The 18,089-nt window shown below is 50.9% G+C and overlaps 1 protein-coding gene across 1 annotated transcript in view; it reads right to left on the reverse strand.

Annotated features, from left to right (window-relative positions):
• Positions 1-809: 809 nt before the first annotated feature.
• The window catches only part of COL13A1 (collagen type XIII alpha 1 chain), a 154,353-nt gene continuing 137,073 nt past the window's right edge, over positions 810-18,089 (reverse strand). The window contains exons 36-41 of the mRNA XM_068981805.1: positions 16,571-16,624; positions 15,222-15,275; positions 13,008-13,043; positions 6,921-7,007; positions 2,902-2,940; positions 810-1,204 (exon numbers count right to left, since the gene is read on the reverse strand). Of these exons, the coding sequence (XP_068837906.1) occupies positions 1,202-1,204; positions 2,902-2,940; positions 6,921-7,007; positions 13,008-13,043; positions 15,222-15,275; positions 16,571-16,624 (273 nt within the window). The 3' untranslated portion in view covers positions 810-1,201. The remainder of the gene's footprint in view (positions 1,205-2,901; positions 2,941-6,920; positions 7,008-13,007; positions 13,044-15,221; positions 15,276-16,570; positions 16,625-18,089) is intronic.

Genomic DNA, 18,089 nt, shown 5'->3' on the forward strand with positions numbered 1-18,089 from the left:
TTATGTTGTAATACCTAGCAGCAAACCTGTGTGCTACCCCATAGGTAATATTTGCCTAGTCATTAAAATAGGTTTGTTTTATTTATAAGCAGCGAGACCTTTATAAATAGTGTACTAAGAATAGTACAGAAAGCAGTAAAATTCTATTTCTTAAAAAAAAAACAAACCAGAATGCCAATATTTTAACCAGACTTGTTTCTGAATGTCCTTTGTTGGAGCGAAAAGACCGTTGGGGCAAACTTTTCAGTAGCTAGTTGTGAGTGGACCCTGCAAATCTATAGCAAATGAATGACCATCGTCAACAATAGCTGGTATTAATGATTGCAGCTCAAAAGGAAGGAAAACAAACCAAAAGTCAAGTACTAGCACTTAGCCCTTTGTAACCCTGGGGGTTTGAAGGGTTTCAGTGCAACGGAACCTTACACGTGCACATCGAGCTGTCATGAATGTGGGGTACGTGACAAAAGACGTCACTTAATACAGACCTGGCCCTTCCTCTGTTGGACTTGACATGGTTCAAACCATTATATTTCTTTCTTTCTTTGTTTTTTTTTGGCCATACTGCAAGACATGTAGAACTTTTTGGACTAGGGATCAAACCCTTGTGCCCTGCAGTGGAAGTGCAGAGTGTTAACCCCTGGGCCACCAGGGAAGTCCTCAAACCATTATATTTTTGAGGACCCCTGCTTCTGGGAGTTCCTGATTTAACAAGAAAAGAATGTAATTGATTTAGGGATGAATCAGGATCAAGAATTTCCATGTTTCACTTTTTTTAATAGTGAAAATCCATACGCATTTAAAATATTCTGAGACACACCTAGCTTAGCAAACACCATGGACCTTCTTGTATCTGTGAAGTCACACACAAACCAGCCAGCCCCTGAGTGCTGGTTGGCCCCTTTTGGCACTGGAACACAATAATTTATTAAGCTTTAATACTTAATAAGTGTGCATAAATGTCATGCAAACGTACAGCCGAACTCACAAATGAAAAGTGTATTAGAGTCTTAGACGTATGCAAAACATCTTGTAAACAAAAGGGAAGAGGTTGGTATTTTCTGTACAAAATATGCAGGTTTTCCTTTTTTAAAAAAATCTGTAAGATGCATCATACTTTGGGCATTTTCAAAAAGTGAAAACTGTATAAAAATAAATATTCTATGTACAAACACACACACAGGCCAATCCCAGGTTAGAGGCATCACTGCAAAACAAAAACAAACACAAAACAACATGGGATTAGTGTCTGTGAGTGTTTATTTCCCTTGTGGGAAGTGAGGTAGGTCTGGGTTGGATGGGAGAGCTTTGGGTAGGGGACCTGGCGGAGCCAGGAACCCCCTCCTCCAAGACCCTGGGGCTGACTGTCAGCATCCTGAGGGTGGGAAATTATTTAATACTTTTTCTTTCCAGTCATTCCCCTTATTGGTCACTAGAGGGCACTTTCTCTTTATGCAGCCTTTGGAGGCCTGGCTGTTGAATAACCCAATCTTCCCAGAATGAATTTATGATGTGAATCAACAGCCAATCAGGCTCTCTAGTTGCTTCTTGCTTCTCCCAGACATTGTACCTCTCTAGAGTAGCTCTTCTTCCCCTGCTGAGCTCAGTCATTTCTATCTCCTAACCATCCACAGCAACCCTGAAGAAGAAAATCTTTTTCTTAGGGGGCACACCTCTTTCCTGCTTCTTGGAGCTTTAACGAGATCTAGGGGAATTAACCAAGAGGATGAAGTGACAGACAGATTCCTGGGGAGGCATCTCCCTTGAAAGCAGAGCTTTTCCTCTCTCTGGCTGTGGGGTGTTTTAGGTACCTGGGTAAGTAGATGCTCAACCTACAGCCTGGTGTCTTGGTGGTTTCACTGCTTTTATGGATTCTTGTGAGCTAATGAGACGGTGGGCGTCTAGCCAGAGGAATGGATTCACCTCACTGTAAGCGTGAGTGCTGTCACGGGGTGGGACTGGATTAGTTAAGCACAGACTCTTGGACAGGTAAGGGTCTCCAGCTCTTTAATGAGAATGAACCAAGACCTTGAGACAGTGGTGGTGGAGGGCTGGTGGAAAGTCACTGAACAGGAGGAAGGTGAAGGGAGGCCATAGGTGGGACTGCCTTTTCCAAGACCAAGTTGGGTTTCTGGCTTAGGAAACCAATGGCCCCGGTCATGCAGGGGAGCCTTGCACATTGGGGGCCCTGGATGAGTCGGGTGACTATGTTGAGGGCACAGCCCTGTGGTGTCAGGTGGCTTTAATGATGGCAAATGCCAAAGGCAGGCATGAACAAACGAAACCTCCCTGTTGGTAGGAACTGTGGGACTCCAAGAGAGGGTGGGCAGGTCTCAATGTGCAGAAGCATGAAACTCTGACTATTTAAGTTCAAGGGGAAGGGTTGAATGATGAGCTGGCAGGTCTCTATGAGGAGGTATAGAATCCATATGACTTTATACTTAAAGCAACTGAGATTTCCTACATCTGGATAAACGTCATCATATGGCTTAAATGGCCTCTTACGAACACTATGAGACTAGCTAATAATAACTGATTTTGAAACATGGTTTAGAACCCCTTGTAGAAGAAGTATGGTATAAATTAACCTCACGAAGCATAAAGATGTCATCTGTCCGGCTACATGGAAATTCTATACTCTGGGTTTGCTGATGCCTTAAAAACCATTTTTAAATGTTCTCAAGTGCATGCAGTGAGTGGAATGCTTAATGGGCACCCTGCTTTTGGGACTGTTCCTTTTTGGGACTATCCCTGCTTTTGGGACTGTTCCTTTTTGGACCCAGGTCTTGCTGCCTTATCTGCAGGAAGGCCTGGAATGGAAATCGTGCATGCTTTATCCCATGGCAGAAAACGGAGCCCACGTACAACGCTTCCCTGAGGCCCTGGAACCCCAGGAAAGCTTACCTTGTTCCAGCAGCCCTGGACTGGCAAGCCGTCTTCACCCTGCAGTGAGGGAGAAAGGCAGGCGGCTCAGACTCACCCGGACGGCCCAGCAAGCAGCAGGGTAAGGGGAACAAGGGCCACAAACACCGTGTCAGCTGATCAGGGTGCGGCCCACCTGATGTCGTCTGTTTCTTTTCTCTACTCCGGGGCCTAGCCTCAGAAGGAGGCAGGAAGCAAGCCCGCCTGTCTGCTTGGAGGCCGAGCTCACATGTAGTGACAGTTCAAAGCTGAGATGGGCCTGTGGGCCCATGAGCAGAGGCGACCTGAGCGTTGGGGAGAGGACAGTCCAGAGGCCTGCTGGTCTCCTCTCTGGCTGTACTGGGTGTGCAGTGCCCGTGGGCGAGCCACTCAGCAGCTGGAGGCTTCAGTTTCCTCCTCTATAAAACCTGGGGAAGGTGCGGCTCTATGGAACAAAGCCCCCACTCTCTCATTCTCTGATTTCTCTCTTCCTTAGCAGCTTGGGGCGGACATCCAGGCAGCTCCCATCTGTTTATCTATAAGGAGGAGGAGGGTTGATTTCGCAGGCTTTCAACATGGGGCCAAGGTGCCTTCAGCAAGGAGGCGGGGCTTGCGGCACAGCCTTAGCTATCTCTGGGGACTTGGGGGGATGAGCAGTGGTAGGATGAGAACCCGCCAGGTGCCACTTGTCCCCTCTGCTGGTGCACCCATGGAGTACCTGAAGCCTCAGGACATCCTGAGTCTCCTCTGCCCGGCTGTCCTGGCTGCTCTGGTGCACCCTGGGATAAACTAGAAACCCCTGAGGAGCAGGCAGGGAGGATGAGGTTGAACCAGGGCAGCGATCTGGTTCTCAGTCTGAGTCTTTTAGAACTGCAGCCCAGGTTCTAGAACTCCAGGTTCCAGGGCAGAGAAGGAGATGCACACAGGGTTTCAGGAGACCCGAGCAAGTGGTCAGCCCCCGAGGGGCTGGAATGGGAGCCCCCTATGCCTGAACGTACTCATCCGCCCACGACAGGCGTGGAAACTGCTCACCTGGAGCCCAGCAGACAGCTGGCCCTGCACGGGTGCTGAAGAAGTCTAGTTACCTTGTACTAAAAATCCTGATCAACAGCGGCGCTTCTCCCCCCCCCCCCCCCGCCCCCGCCGCCCACTGCCCCACGCCCACCGTAACACAGTGCAGGAGACGGCAAACAGCAACAACGCAAAACAAGAAAGGGAAGGTATGTAAACTTCCACAGCAAAATTAATAGACAAATGACACGTTATTGGAGAAAATGCCAGTTTGCATTAAAGGTCAAATCAAGGTGACTTTCACCATCCCTTCTGGGTTGGGGAGGTTCTGCAGGGGAAGGCGGTACATCCCAGGGTTCCATGAAGACCTGGGTCCCGTTTCCCAGCCCGCCACAGTGCGACACTTCCCATGGACTCTGGAAGGGATAGGAGCCTCCGCGGGCCACAGCGGCTTCCCATTGGCACGTGGACGGTGGCAGGGGGGACAGAGGAGGGCTGGGCAGGCTGGGAGGGGGTGCAGTGGCAGTGTGTGGGTAAAGAGCGGGGTGAGGAGCCAGGGCTGCAGCTGGCAGAACTCAGATTTCGGGATCCTGGAAAAGGCTGTGGCAGAAGGGATGGCTGGCTGATGATCAGTGGAGGTGCCGTGGAGGGCGTGGGAGATCCCATGGCTGAGAAAGGTGCCTGTGAGCTGCATGCTGCATGCTGAGGATTCAGGAGACTGGGCGGGGGGCAGGAAGCAGCCACTCTGTCAGCTTAATCTGCCTCTCCTGGTCCCTGAAAGTCCCTTCAAGGGGCTCTGTGATCACCTGTCAGGGTCACACAGCATCTTTTCTTATAGCTTTTTCTCCTCTGTCCCAAGATAATTCCCGTGTGACCCTGGAGTGGGGATGTGAGGCTGGGAATTCTCATTTGACAATTACTGGTGTGAAAATAGCACCATGAGCTCCAAACCTCCTCGGGAAATTTAGGGGGGCAGGAAGCTTGTGAGCAAACTGCCGTGGAGTGAAGGGCCATCTTCTCCTTCCCCCATAGTGCGCTGAAAGGATCGCTGTAGAAGCCTAGAAGGTCCCTGCCTGGAGAGGGACTGGGCCCTGGGGAACCAGAACTGTAGCCACTTAGGCAGGTCTTATGCTTGGGAGTGGGTCCCTAATGTCTCACTTCCTTCCTGTCTCTTCCCTTCCCTTCCTTAACCACATTCTCAACCTTTCCATGTTCTTTTAGACTTTTTGGTGGCAAACCACTGAAAAATGGGGAGGAAAAGAGGAAACCGAGGGAGGGTCTTGCAGCATCTTCTGGGATTCAAGCTAAAAGGGATGAGCCCTCTAGGATCGAGAATCCTGATTTTGGACCATCCTTTGGTACTGGGGTGTCACCTGGACAGTGATCCCAGATCTGTGCTGGAAGGTCAGGCAGAGTACCCGCTCCTCTAACTTTGGTTCTAGAACTCCTCATTCTGCCCTGTGTTTATAAGGGTGTCCATCTGTCCTCTGCTAAATAGTGAGATGCCGGAGCGGAGAGGGATGTGGGGCCAACGTGGGCATCTCATTCAAATGTTCATCCAACTAACTGCAGTGTGTGAAGGCAGATAAGTCACAGTCCTGAGAGCTAATGCAGAGACTCCATTTCCCTGGCTTCCTTTCCAGTGGCAGGTTTGCCTAGAAGCAGTTCTGAAAGGAGGGTCTGATGCAGCTAAAGTTGGCACTGGATGGGCAGGACCAGCTCACAGTAAGGTGATGGGCTTTTGAAGCTGCTGCAAGAGGAAGAAAAAAAAAGCCTCCTGGCCGTCTTTGCATGCAAGAGGGGGACATGCAGGAGCCCCTGAGGGCCAGCCAAGGCAGGGTGACCCTTGGTGTCTACAGAGTGAAGAGGGGGGAAGCGGAGGCCAGGTGGAGGGAGCAGGGGTGTGGAGGGCAGCTGGAAAGGCACACAGGCACAAACCGCACACGTGGGAAAGCCCATACTGGCCGTGCAGGCAAGGGAGGGTGATGCCATACCAATGGGCACGGGGCATCCAGTCCGTCCAGCCCTGGTAACCCCGGCTCCCCTTTCTCTCCTTTAAAACCTCGGTGTCCCTGTTCACAAAACCAACCACGATGATTATTTCGGTCAAGGGTGGCCAGCTCCGACTGTGGCGTGGAGAGGCCCAGTCTTATCCTGGCCAGGATGCAGGACCTTTAGGGCATCTACAGGTAAACCTCAAACCCCAGTTGATTCCTGCCTTCCCAATTCAGCCTCTCTGCTCTCTCTGGCTCCAGGAATGTTGAGCTTGGTGACGTGTCCATCCAGACCCCTCTCTATTTAGAGACGCACTTGGCGTCAGCACACAAGAGCTTCAACTTAATGCATCAAATTTCAGGACCTTCCAATGGGATGAGGGACACTTGAGAAGCCCAGCAGATGTGCCATGAATCATTCCTCATTGGCTGGTTTGGGAAGGCTTCCTGGGGGTGTCTGTCTACTGACCTTGGTCTGCAGTTTTGCAGGTTTGGGCTGGATGGCTGGTGGGCATTGAGAAGCTGTATATAAAAGCCCCTCTCTGGCCTCGTTCTGCCCCATTTGGGGCAAAGATGACCCTCAGGAGATGCTAGCCCTGGTGTCCTGCATCCTGACCAAGTGGGAATTCAGATGACTTGAACTGCTGGCCACCGAGGTGGCCCCAAAACAAAGAAGGCAAATGGGGGTGGTTCACAAATGCTACCCTGGCTTCCAAAGCCATCCCGGAGCTAAGCGCTGAGGCCTGCTCCCAAATCCCTTTCCTTGTGGTGTCTCCATTTCCACACATCAATTGTTCAGCATCTTCAAAGGGAAGGGATTTAGCATGAATTGCTTGCAGCTGTGGTTTTAAGGCAACACCAACAGCAGGCAGAATTTCATCGGCCACATGAACAGACCGGTTTTGGTAGTGGCAATGGAGTCATTTGGTTTTCATCTTAGTTTATTTGCCTTCTTTGTTTCCAGCTTGCAAACCTCCAGGAAAAAACAGAAAAACCAAGTGATAGATGGAAACATACCAATGGACAGGGGGCATCTAATCCAGGCGCTCCTTGGTCTCCCTTATCCCCCTTAGGCCCTCTAGAGCCTTTCTTCCCCCTCTCCCCCTGTAAATAATGGTTTAGTCCAAGAAAAAAAAAACATCAAAACTTTAGGATCATTCATGTGTTAAGGTTAGAGACAGAAAAAAAAAGGGGGGAAATAGATTCTCTCAATTAGGATAGTCTCCTCAACAGGATTAGGGATCAGTGTCCACCCCACCCCACAAAGAACCTGAGTATTTGGCTAAGGCAGGTGTGCGTGTGGGTCAGTAGGGCTGAGAGCCAGAGGTGGGAGGAAGTGCAGATGGATGATACTAATTCTGAGCCCAGAATGCATCTATATAATGGACAGGGGGACCCATTTCCTTCTCTTTGAGGGTTCATTTTTTAAGGGGTCTGGGACTTCCCTGGAGGTCAGGTGGTTAAGACTCCCATCTTCCAATGCAAGGGGTGTGGGTTCGATTCCTGGTCAGGGAACTAAGATCCAATGTGCTACACAGCCAAAAATAAATAAATAAAAGGTCATCATAGATCACTCATATTAGAAAAAAAGGGTCTGCCCTAACAGCTTGTGTCCCAGTTGGGTCCATCCCTTTGATATTCTCTTAGGAGGCAGGGTGATTTTGTTCAGAGCCCTGGTGTGTGTGTGTGTGTGTGTGAACCTGGCATGCAGGCATGTGCGGCACACATGGTCGTACATGAGCTTGTGTGTGTGTACACGGTGTGTGCATGCATGAGTGTGTGCTCTCACGTGTGTGTACAAGTGCATGTGTGTATGTTGTGTGTCTGGGTTCTCAGCTGGGTCCTCCCGTTCTCTGGCCCATCCTGGCCTGAGGTCATGGGCAGCTACTTGTATACGGATATGTTGACTCAAGGCATTCATTTGTTTCTGAAAAGCTTCAGTAAACATCATCTTTCTAAATTGAACTCTATTTTGCATATGTCAAGGTCACTCTCCATTTAAAGAAGGGCTGTGGGAAATTCTGTGTAATGAAATTGAGTTGGGGTTTAATATGTTGGATTTCTTTATAAGGGACCAAGCATGCCCCTGGGAAGTCTCCTTGGAACTCTCCTTTATTGAAGGCTGGTTGTCTCAGGCTTGGGGGCTTCCACTGTGTGTCTCGGGGTGGGTAGCCTAATGGTCAGAGAGAAGGCTTGCAGCTGAACGAGATTTGCCTCTTATCAGCCACGAGACTTTGGGAGCTTACTTAACCTCTCCGAGCCTCAGTTTCTTCATCTGTAAAGTGGGGATAATAACACCGCCCTCAGAACATTGTTGCGAGGTCTTTGTGCACATTTAGTGCTTAATACCGGAGAAGGCAATGGCACCCCACTCCAGTACTCTTGCCTGGAAAATCCCATGGGTGGAGGAGCCTGATAGGCTGTAGTCCATGAGGTCGCTAAGAGTCGGACACGACTGAGCGACTTCACTTTCACTTTTCATTTTCATGCATTGGAGAAGGAAATGGCAACCCACTCCAATGTTCTTGCTTGGAGAATCCCAGGGACGGAGGAGCCTGGTGGGCTGCCGTCTATGGGGTTGCACAGAGTCGGACATGACTGAAGCGACTTAGCAGCAGCAGCAGCAGTGCTTAATACTGGCATATAGGGATAAAGGGCTTTTCTCATAGCTCAGTTGGTAAAGAATCTGCCTGCAATGCAGGACACGCAGGTTCGATCCCTGGGTCGGGAAGATTCCCCTGGAGAAGGAAATGGCAACTGGCTCCAGTAATCTTGCCTAGAGAAGCCCATAGACAGAAGAGCCTGGCAGGCTACAGTCAATGGGGTCGCAAGAATCCAAGAGTTGGACACGACTTAGTGACTAAACCATCATAGTGATAAAGCAGTCGCCTGCCAATGCAGGAGCCGTAAGAGACACAGGCTTGGCCCCTGGGTCGGGAAGTTCCCCTGGAGGAGGAAATGGCAATCCGCTCCAGGATTCTTTCCTGGAGAATCCCAGGGACAGAGGAGCGTGGCGTGGCAGACTACAGTCCATGGGGTCGCTAAGAGTCGGACACGACTGAGGCGACTTAGCCCACACGCGTGCACTGGCCTCTAGTGTGTGCTCAGTCATGACCGCAGCTTCATAATAAGATCAGTAACAGTCACCACTTCTCGTCAGCCACCGTAGGAGCCAAGGCTGCCGAGAGGCTGGGCCTCCTGTCTACTGCGTTCCAGCAGTGGAAGGCTACAGGGTTCCTTAGAGGGAGGCAATGGATAAGAATACTTAAGACGTTTCTCCAGGCCTTTGAAAATTACCCCCATTTCTTGATTTCAGAGGTTACCTGCAACTGCCAACGCATCTTTCTGAGTGAGTTTTCTAAAATGCAGATGCCTACTGAGCGTGTTTAAGAGGCACTATGTCTGTGCATCTTAGGGGCCATGGCATTGGCTCTAAGATGTGCCCACCAATGAAGAAATGATGGGACTGTTAACCTGCAGACAGTGGACAAGCGAAACCACTTGCCATTGGGATGAAGAAGCCCCGTGGGACACTTCCTCAGGAAGGTGCCCCTTATACTCTGGGTGAGGCCAGCACAAAAGTGAGCACAGTTCCTTAAGTTCAGAGGGTGAGCAATGCTCCCAGGAGTGGGGCTCTGCAGGTCCTGATGATGGGCCTGTGGGGGAAGAGGGTTAGCTGAGGTCCCTTCAGGATGGGAAACTTGCACTCTGGGCTGTCAGGTTCTAAGGGCACAGGAAGTGGCCTTATTGGGTGCCCCTTGAAGACATCAGAGTCGTAACTTCACCTACATCCTCGCTTCTCCCTTTCCCCAAAGAGGACACGAAAAGGGCCCTGGTGCAGAGGGGTGTCACATTGGTGTGGGAGGCAGGCAGGCAGAATCAAGTGGCAGGGCGTTCTTAAAAAATGAACAACACTGCTTTTAGAGGAAATAAACTGAAGCTGGAGGACTGGAAGGGAAAGGATGAGGCTATGGGATTATTATAATGGGTGAGCCTATCGAGAAGGAGAAATATTCAGGGAGTAAAGGGAAGAAGAAGCAGGCCCAGGCCGAGAGAGAGCAGATGGGGGAGAGGAAGGAGGCAAGGGGACCTGGGAAAGCAAGACGCAAAAACGCACATGCACACACATGCATGCATGCAAGCATGTACATACATGCACACACGTGCACTCTCCCATACACACACACCTGCACACACACACACACACACACACACACACACACACACACTGCAGATGACACCTCTCGGAGAGTGACAGAAGCTGCATGAATGCTCCCAGACCTTTCAGTTGGCTGGTTTGCAGGAAGCTGCGCAGTGAAACCCAATTTTCCTGATGCCCTGATTGCCAAATTTACACTACCCTTTACCCTGTGATGAATTTTTTCATCCTAAAAGTGGCTAAATTCACAGAGCTGTTAAGGGACAAGGAGAATACCCCTAGGGACAAGGACAGACTCTTTCCCCTGGCATGTGTGTCCCCTAAGAAAACTGCCTGTCTTGGCCTCTGGGCCTTGCCCACCACTATGAGGACCGTCCTCCTTCCATGAGCAGAAAGGAGGCCCCAAGACCATTCTCTGGTGGGACTCGGAGTAGCATAGTCTTAAGGCTGTGTCTTGTGTCACTCGGAGATAGGATAACAGACCTGGGGCCCCCATGCGAGCCTCTCTGATGGAGTGCCCCAGGTGTGATGTGAGGCCAAGTTTGGGAGCCCCCTTCCATAGCCAGTGGGGATGAAGGACTTTGAACATCTCCAGCTTCACCACCACGAGCAGTAATGAAACTTCCAACCTGAACATCACCTAAGCACTTCTGGCCTTTTCCCTGAACCAAAGTGTCAGCATTCTGAGTTTCCAGGTGCCATACCTGAGTTTCCAGGTCATGGCACAGAGCTGACTCTGCTTGGACCCTTCTTCATTTTGGAGGCTTTTATCACCAAGCCCTCATCTCTCCCCTCAAAAGCCCCATTAGGGCCAGTGGTATAAAGAGGTCTGAAAGAGGAGGTGAGCTGTAGGGGGTACTCTTCTAGGACATTCTGGCATCCTGAGAGTCAGATCTCTCAGATGGAAGAATTATCTGGCTCTTGATTTGGAAACCTGCCCTTTGGAAGAACTCTACTGGTTTTTTATGAGGCACTCCAAGGAAGGTTCATATAACTTGCCTGTTTTCTGGACTTGATTTTTACTAAGTGACATATTGCTAATTTATATGTGGGACAGGGGAGAAGTATATAAAACCTTAGAATAGGAACTGGAGAAGAAATATTTTCCCACTGAATCATGGGGCCTCAGTGGCTCATTCAATGACCTTGGTTCTTTAAGCATCAGAGCCACTAGCCTCCCACCTTCTCTCCATCTGTGACAAGGGTATTGAAAAATTTTATTTATTTATCGGCTGCACCGCACAGTGTGTGGGATCTTAGCTCCCCGACTCGAGCTCCCTGCCTTGGAAGGGCAGAGTATTAACCACTGGACTCCCAGGGAAGTCCTGACAAGGGCATTTTCTTGCCTTGCTTCTGCCGCTAGAGCAACACAGTCACCACCACTGCAAGGATTGGTTTTGTAGCCTTCAAATGGCCCAGTGCCTCAAGCCAACTGAAAAAGTCTTAAGAAAGAGGCTTAACAAGTATTAACTGAACATAACAAAGAAAACCAGAACATTCCAGAAATAAATTAGAAAGGAAGTTAGTATGCCAACTGAGAGGTGGAATGACCAATTATTTTAGTGGCCTGAACTCTTGGATGCCAGTGTCAGAGATGGGCTTTCCAGGCCGCCTTAACTGGCTGGCTCATTTCTGGAAGTGGGTCTGTTTATTCCAGTGGTTTATTCCGAGCCTCTCTGATGGGGTACCCCAGATGTGATGTGAGGCAAAGTTTAGGAGACCCCTCCCATAGCCAGTGGGCATGAGGGGCTTTGAACATCTCCAGCTTCACCTCCACGAGCAACAATGAGGCAACAGTGGGCTTTTCGTGGACAGTCTGAGAGGGGTAGCTTTGCCTTTCCTTGCCTGTTCATAGAATATATGGGGTAAATGGATTGCTTCTGACCAGCTGCCAGAAAGGAAACTTTAGGAATATGGAACTGTTCAGTAAAGCCATCTTAAATGGAAGAGACTGGTGCTGATGCCAGATTTAAATGTACAGATTCTGGCATGCTCTATCCATGAACGCTCTATTATCAGTGTTCAAAGATCAGCCAGAAGACCAGGCTTCTGCAAGTCCCCTGCTCTGTGTCTAACTCTCATGGGGACTCAGAACATGTTATTATAGTTTGGAGTATGTTTCCCCTTCTGTTCTTCCCACTCTTTTTCTACCTCTAAGATCCTTGAATATTATTCCCACTAGAAGTTGCTCTTGGCCTTCTAGGGGACGTGCACCCCACTGAGAACCACTGTGATGAGGCAGCCAACAAGACGTTCTAAAAAGGAAGCCAAAGGCCAGCCCTTGGTCAGATCTTGTGAGATGATTGCTGCTGGGCACCAATGTGCCATGTGGCCGTGAGGTGGCCGTGGGTGCCGTGGACACTCAGAACTGTGTCCTGGTGAAGATGGCAGAAACCAAAGGAGGAGCAGGGTCCTTGAAAGCCATGAGTCATGTCATAGTCCTGCTGACTCTTTCCAAGAGAAACAATGGCTGGGATCCTTCCGAAAGGCTTGCCTGTGTACAACAGTTGTCTGCTTGTTCTTGGAGCTGGGATTTATTTTCACTCTCACCAGTGACCTGGGATGCCTGGTAAAACTAAGTGTCAAAAGACTAGGACTTGGCAATGATGGATGTAAAAATCTCGTTTAGGGGCCCATTATCAGGGCAACCTAGAGAGAGCTGGGCTTGTGACCCCTGTCACTGGATGGCGATGCTAATCTAATGGTCGCCCTGGGACTCAGCCTCCCCTTTCCTCGTGGAAAAATACGTGCTACAATTTCAGGATTGGGTCCCTAGGCTCCCTGAGTGCCACGGATTAAGCCCCTCACTAGAAAGTCTTTTAATTTAGAATGATTTATCAGGAAAAACTGTATTTCCACATTGAGTCAGAAATCCCCAGTTGGTCATTCCACCTTGCCATGAAGACATTAGTGATCAGAGCCAAAGTGTGAGGACTCAGACTGACCCGGTTTCCTTTGTCCCCGGGTGGTCCATGTAAACCCTGCAATAAATCAGAGAAACAAAGACACATTAAGGAGAAAACACAGGATGGCCACACAGTCCTTCCTTCCAGGCTTATAAAGCTCTTTGCTGCTAAGTTGCTTCAGTCGTGTCCGACTCTGTGCGACCCCATAGACGGCAGCCCACCAGGCTCCCCCATCCCTGGGATTCTCCAGGCAAGAACACTGGAGTGGGTTGCCATTTCCTTCTCCAATGCATGAAAGTGAAAAGTGAAAGTGAAGTCGCTCAGTTGTGTCCGACTCTTCGTGACCCCATGGACTGCAGCCTACCAGGCTCCTCTGTCCATGGGATTTTCCAGGCAAGAGTACTGGAGAGGGGTGCCATTGCCTTCTCCGATAAAGCTCTTTACTGGTGCCTAATTCATCAGAGACAGGTTTCATGAGCCCATTTTACAGAAGGGGTACAAAGAAGAACACCTGCTCAAGGAACTGGACCTAGAGACGGATAACGAGTTATGGGTAAAGTCAAACACAGTTCTGGTTTCTCACTCTGCAGCCAACACCCTGGCCTGGGGTCGAGTTCTTCTAGACAGGAGCAAAGACCACTCCTGGATAGGCAGGTGTTCGCATGGCTTTCCCGCCTGCCTCTTCTTTTTTAATTGGAGGATAATTACTTTACAATAATTGTATTGGTTTCTGCCATCCATTAATATGAATCAGCCATAAGTATCTATATGTCCCCTCCCTCTTGAATCCCCCTCCCACCTCCAACCCCATCCCATCCCTCTGGGTTGTCAGAGTACCGACCAGATTTGAGTTCCTAGATCCCACTTGCCTCTTGCTAGAAAAATGACTCCAAAACTCCTGAGCCCCTCTTTTCAAGGCGCAAGTTGCTCTTTTTATCTTGATTATTTTTTCCTCCAATTTTCTTTATTGTGGTAAACTATGGCACTACTGTTAAAGAACCTGGCTTTCAATGCAGGAGACATAAGAGATGTGGGTTCAATCCCTGGGTCGGGAAGATCCCCTGGAGGAGGGCATGGTAGCCCACTCCAGTATTCGTGCCTGGAGAATCCCATGGACAGAGGAGCCTGGTGCACTACAGTCCATGGGGTCGCACAGAGCTGGACATGACTGAAGCGACTTAGCACACAGCACAAAATTTACCTTCTTAACCATTTCCCAGCATTCAGTTCAGTGGTATTAAGTACACTCATATTTTTGTGTAACTACCACTACTTTCCATCTTCAAAACCCTTTTTACCTTGCAAAACTAAAACTCTATATCATTAGACAGTAACTACTCATTCCACCTTTCACTTAGCGTTCTACTTTCTGACACTATGGTTTTGACTACTATAAATACCTCATATAAGTGAAGTCATACAGTATTTGTCTTTCTGTGACTGGCTCATCTCACTTAAATGTCCCCAAGTTTCACTGTAGTGTAGAATGTCATAGTTTCCTTCCTAAGACTGGAAACTACCCCACTGCGCATATATCCCACGTTTTGATTATTCATTCATGTATCTACAGACACTGGTTGCTTCACAGTTTTAGCTATTGCAAATGATGCTTCGGTGACTAAACCTCTCTACAAGGCTGCTTTCAATTCTTTTCCCTCTTGTCTTTCACTGGAGAGGGATGTAAAGCAAAGACTGGCTGGAGGTGCCAGGCACTGCCGAGCATGGAACCCAATTAGTGTACGACCTTCAAGTGGGTGGGAAACCAAAGTCCTGTCCCTCGCAGGCAGCCGACTTCTATAACCCAGCAAGGAGAAGTCCATTGCAAATGGGAAGCCAGCCCCCTGGGAAGCTGCCTGTCTTGGGAGACGTCTCCCTGCCGTCCAATGATCTGGACATGGCTCTGTCCCTCCTTGAGGGCAGGGTTCATGGCACTGTCACCTGTGAGATCCTCACTGCATCAAACACAGAGGCCTTCAGGGAAGGGGCTCAGCCATGTGTGCCAGATGGTCCACACTGCTGAGGACCTGGTTCCCTATCAGGGGCCATGGGCCCCGGGTTTGCCTGGAGCAGAGCCTAGCAGGGGAGTTCTAGAGAATGGGCTAGTGGCAGTTGGCTGCGTCATCTGTCACAGAGATGAGAATTCTCCCTGCTTGGCCCTAGATTTTTTGCTCCAGGCCCTGGGTACTCTGTTTTGACAGCGCTTCTGTGGTGGGGGATCCGGGCGGGTGGAGCCTTTGATCCCAGGAGACTTACAGGAAGCCCAGCTGCTCCTGTTGGTCCTGTCATCCCAGGGTCACCTTTGCTGCCCTGCAACCAGAGAAAGAACACATGAGCCTTCTTCCCTGACATGGTAACAACCTTCCGAAAGCCATTTTCTGTTTTCATACGAAACCTGGGCAAGCTCTCCAGTCTCTTCCCAGAGCCTCCCAGGAAGTAAGGGCTGGGTGGAGGGTGGGGTGACTGCATGGACTATGTGCCCTGAGGAGGGGGCTTGGGAGCTCCTCTCCCTCTTCTTCCACAGATCCTGGCCTCTGGGGACCGTGTGTTTGTTGGGGCGGGTGTACTGGCTGGCCACAGGGAGAAGCAGGGGAGGAGGCCAAGGACCAGGAAGTGGGCGTGGACAAGCGGGACAGGGAGCGAGAAGGAGGGGGGCAATGGGGAGAGAAAGAGAGCTCTGATTTCTCTCTGAAGCTGCAGGTGTCACCCGTTAGAGCAGCCGCCCTGGTTCTCCAAGTGGCTGCAGAGCTCGGGGAAGTCCACATCTCTTTCCAGAAGCTCCCTCCCCCACCCCACCCTCCCCCAGTTGTGTGATCTGAGAACTAAAGAGACAAAGCCTCTCCCGTGGGCAGAGTCAGCAGCGTGGGCTCTTACAGGTGGAGAGCCCAGCAGATGCCCACTCAGAGGTCCAGTGCCCGTGCCAGCCCTCCAGTGATGCCAGGCCCTGAGAGTGTGGAAACCAGGCCCGGTTGGGAGGAGCTGGTGTAGGGAGCTTTCCCCCCCCAACCCCTGCACCACACTGGCTGGGGGAGAGTGACCCACGAGAGCCGGTCTGACGCACAGGTCTCCTGGCTTCTTGATGTCCCCAGGATTTCTAACACCACCTGGCACTATGTTCCGTGCTGCTTCCCTAAGTCACTGCAGAGTTCAGGCATGGCTGGTGACAGCAGGGTCTGGGGCCTCGGCAGTCACCTGTGACCAAGGCCACGTGACTCGAAACTGAGGGGAGGAAGCTCTCCACGTCTCTGTCCACTCGTAGTTATGAAATGAGCACCCCAGGGCCTCCCTGGCAGGGGCAGTAGTTAGGACTCAGGGCTTCTACTGTAGAGGGCATGGACTCGATCCCTGGTTGAGGAACTAAGAACCCACAAGCTGAGTGGCACGGCCAGAAAAAAAATGAGCACCCCAGGCCTGCTGCACCCCCACAGGCTGGGAGGATCATGAGAGAAGACGTGCATGAGGCGCTGGCTGGGTCTAGGAGGAACAGATGGGGGCTGAGACGGCTGGACTGATGCGGTGGCCCTGTGGGTCTCAGGAACCAGGACTGAGGGCCTGAGGCAGAGGAGGGGCAGAGGGGCCTCTGGTCTACCTCGCTGGGCACTCACCCTCTCTCCCTTTGGTCCCGCTGGGCCTGGAACTCCGATTGGTCCTGGAGTACCCTGGGGAGGTGAGAAGACGCGGAGGTGAGGGCCCTGACGCTGAGGGGAGCCCTGAATCCCCGCCCGATGCCTGGAGATGAGCAAGGTCCAGAGGCCCAGTTTTCAGGGTTGGCGAGGCCCGGCTCGTGCAGAGTGGTCATTGGACTGAGCCGCGTTCCTGTTTGGTTTTGGGGGCCTCGAGGAGAAAGCTCTCCCCACTGCCTCAGAGCCAGATTTGAGGAAGGAAACCCTTTCGCTTCACAGCCAAGCTTGCCAAGGCTGAAAACGGCAGGAGAACAGTTGCTTAGTTGGCTCCCAGAAGCGCTTGGGAGGGAGTTGACACCATCCCAGGGGTGGGGAGGCTGGGGGCTGGCACGCCTTTGCTGACGCAGCTCCACATGCAGCGGGAGGGTCTTCATGCCACAGAGACCGATGCAGACATACACACAGAGGCAGGCGTGGGAGGGTCATTCAGCCATCGTCCACCCCCACCCCGCCCCCACTGCGGGCCCTGGCCCTCAGCCTCTGGCCGGGCCTTCTGTCCCCATCCCAGGCCCTGAGGGACAGGCTGGATTGGAGAGTAGATTAGTGGATGTCTGCTGATGCTGGCCTGCCATGGAGGTGTGCCCTCCGTGCCCCAGACTTGGGGCTGCAGCCCCACAGGGCAGTGGGAGTGATCAGAGCCGTGTTGCTTAGAAACAGAGTGGGGCTTGCTAGGGCATAATTAAACATCTTCTCCAGGTTCCTGATTTACAGTGCTGCCAGGCGAAACCTATAATTCAGAGCTTCCTATTGCTCAGCCTCAGTGATTATATTTCTTGCTCAGGACATGAGGACTGGGCCTGGGCCTATGGGTGGTTCCCGGCGGCACTGGGATGTAGCTGTGACAGGTGGGGCGGGAGCAAGCGGGCAAAGGCTGATTTACTTTACGTGGAAAAAAGAGACATGAGATGTCTGCGGTGGCCCCTTTGAGGGAGGAGGGAAAGCTGTGGACATCTGTGACAGAGTGTCAGAATAGCACTCTGTAGTCACTGGTCAGCTTCAACTCCTCCCTCGAAGGCGTATAAACTGTGATATTGGAGAAGTTTCTTGGTTTCCCTAAGGGTCCATTTTCCCACCTGTAAAATGGGAATGAGAACAGGAGTGTCTGCCTCCCAGGCTGCTGCCAGGTTAGAATGGATGAAAATGTGGCATGCGTTTGGTTCTGGGCCTGACACCTCGGAAGTGCCCAATAAATGTTAGTATTGGCAAGATAGGATCACTCTTCCCGTAAACATTTTCCTTTAACTTTCTGTTATTGATTTGATGGGTTCAAAGGGGACAGAAGATATAAATGTATACATTGCACTGCTCCCCTCTGTCCAATATGAATAAGTAGTTGAGAGGAAGTCACGGTTTCTCTGATTTCAGCCACAGATAATCCCTCTAGCTCAGACTGGCCACCTGGGAAAGGTGTGCTGGGTGCAAGGAGGATAGAGAGAAAGGG

The sequence above is a fragment of the Capricornis sumatraensis genome, chromosome 10, assembly GCF_032405125.1.
Source record: "Capricornis sumatraensis isolate serow.1 chromosome 10, serow.2, whole genome shotgun sequence".
Lineage (NCBI taxonomy): Eukaryota > Metazoa > Chordata > Mammalia > Artiodactyla > Bovidae > Capricornis > Capricornis sumatraensis.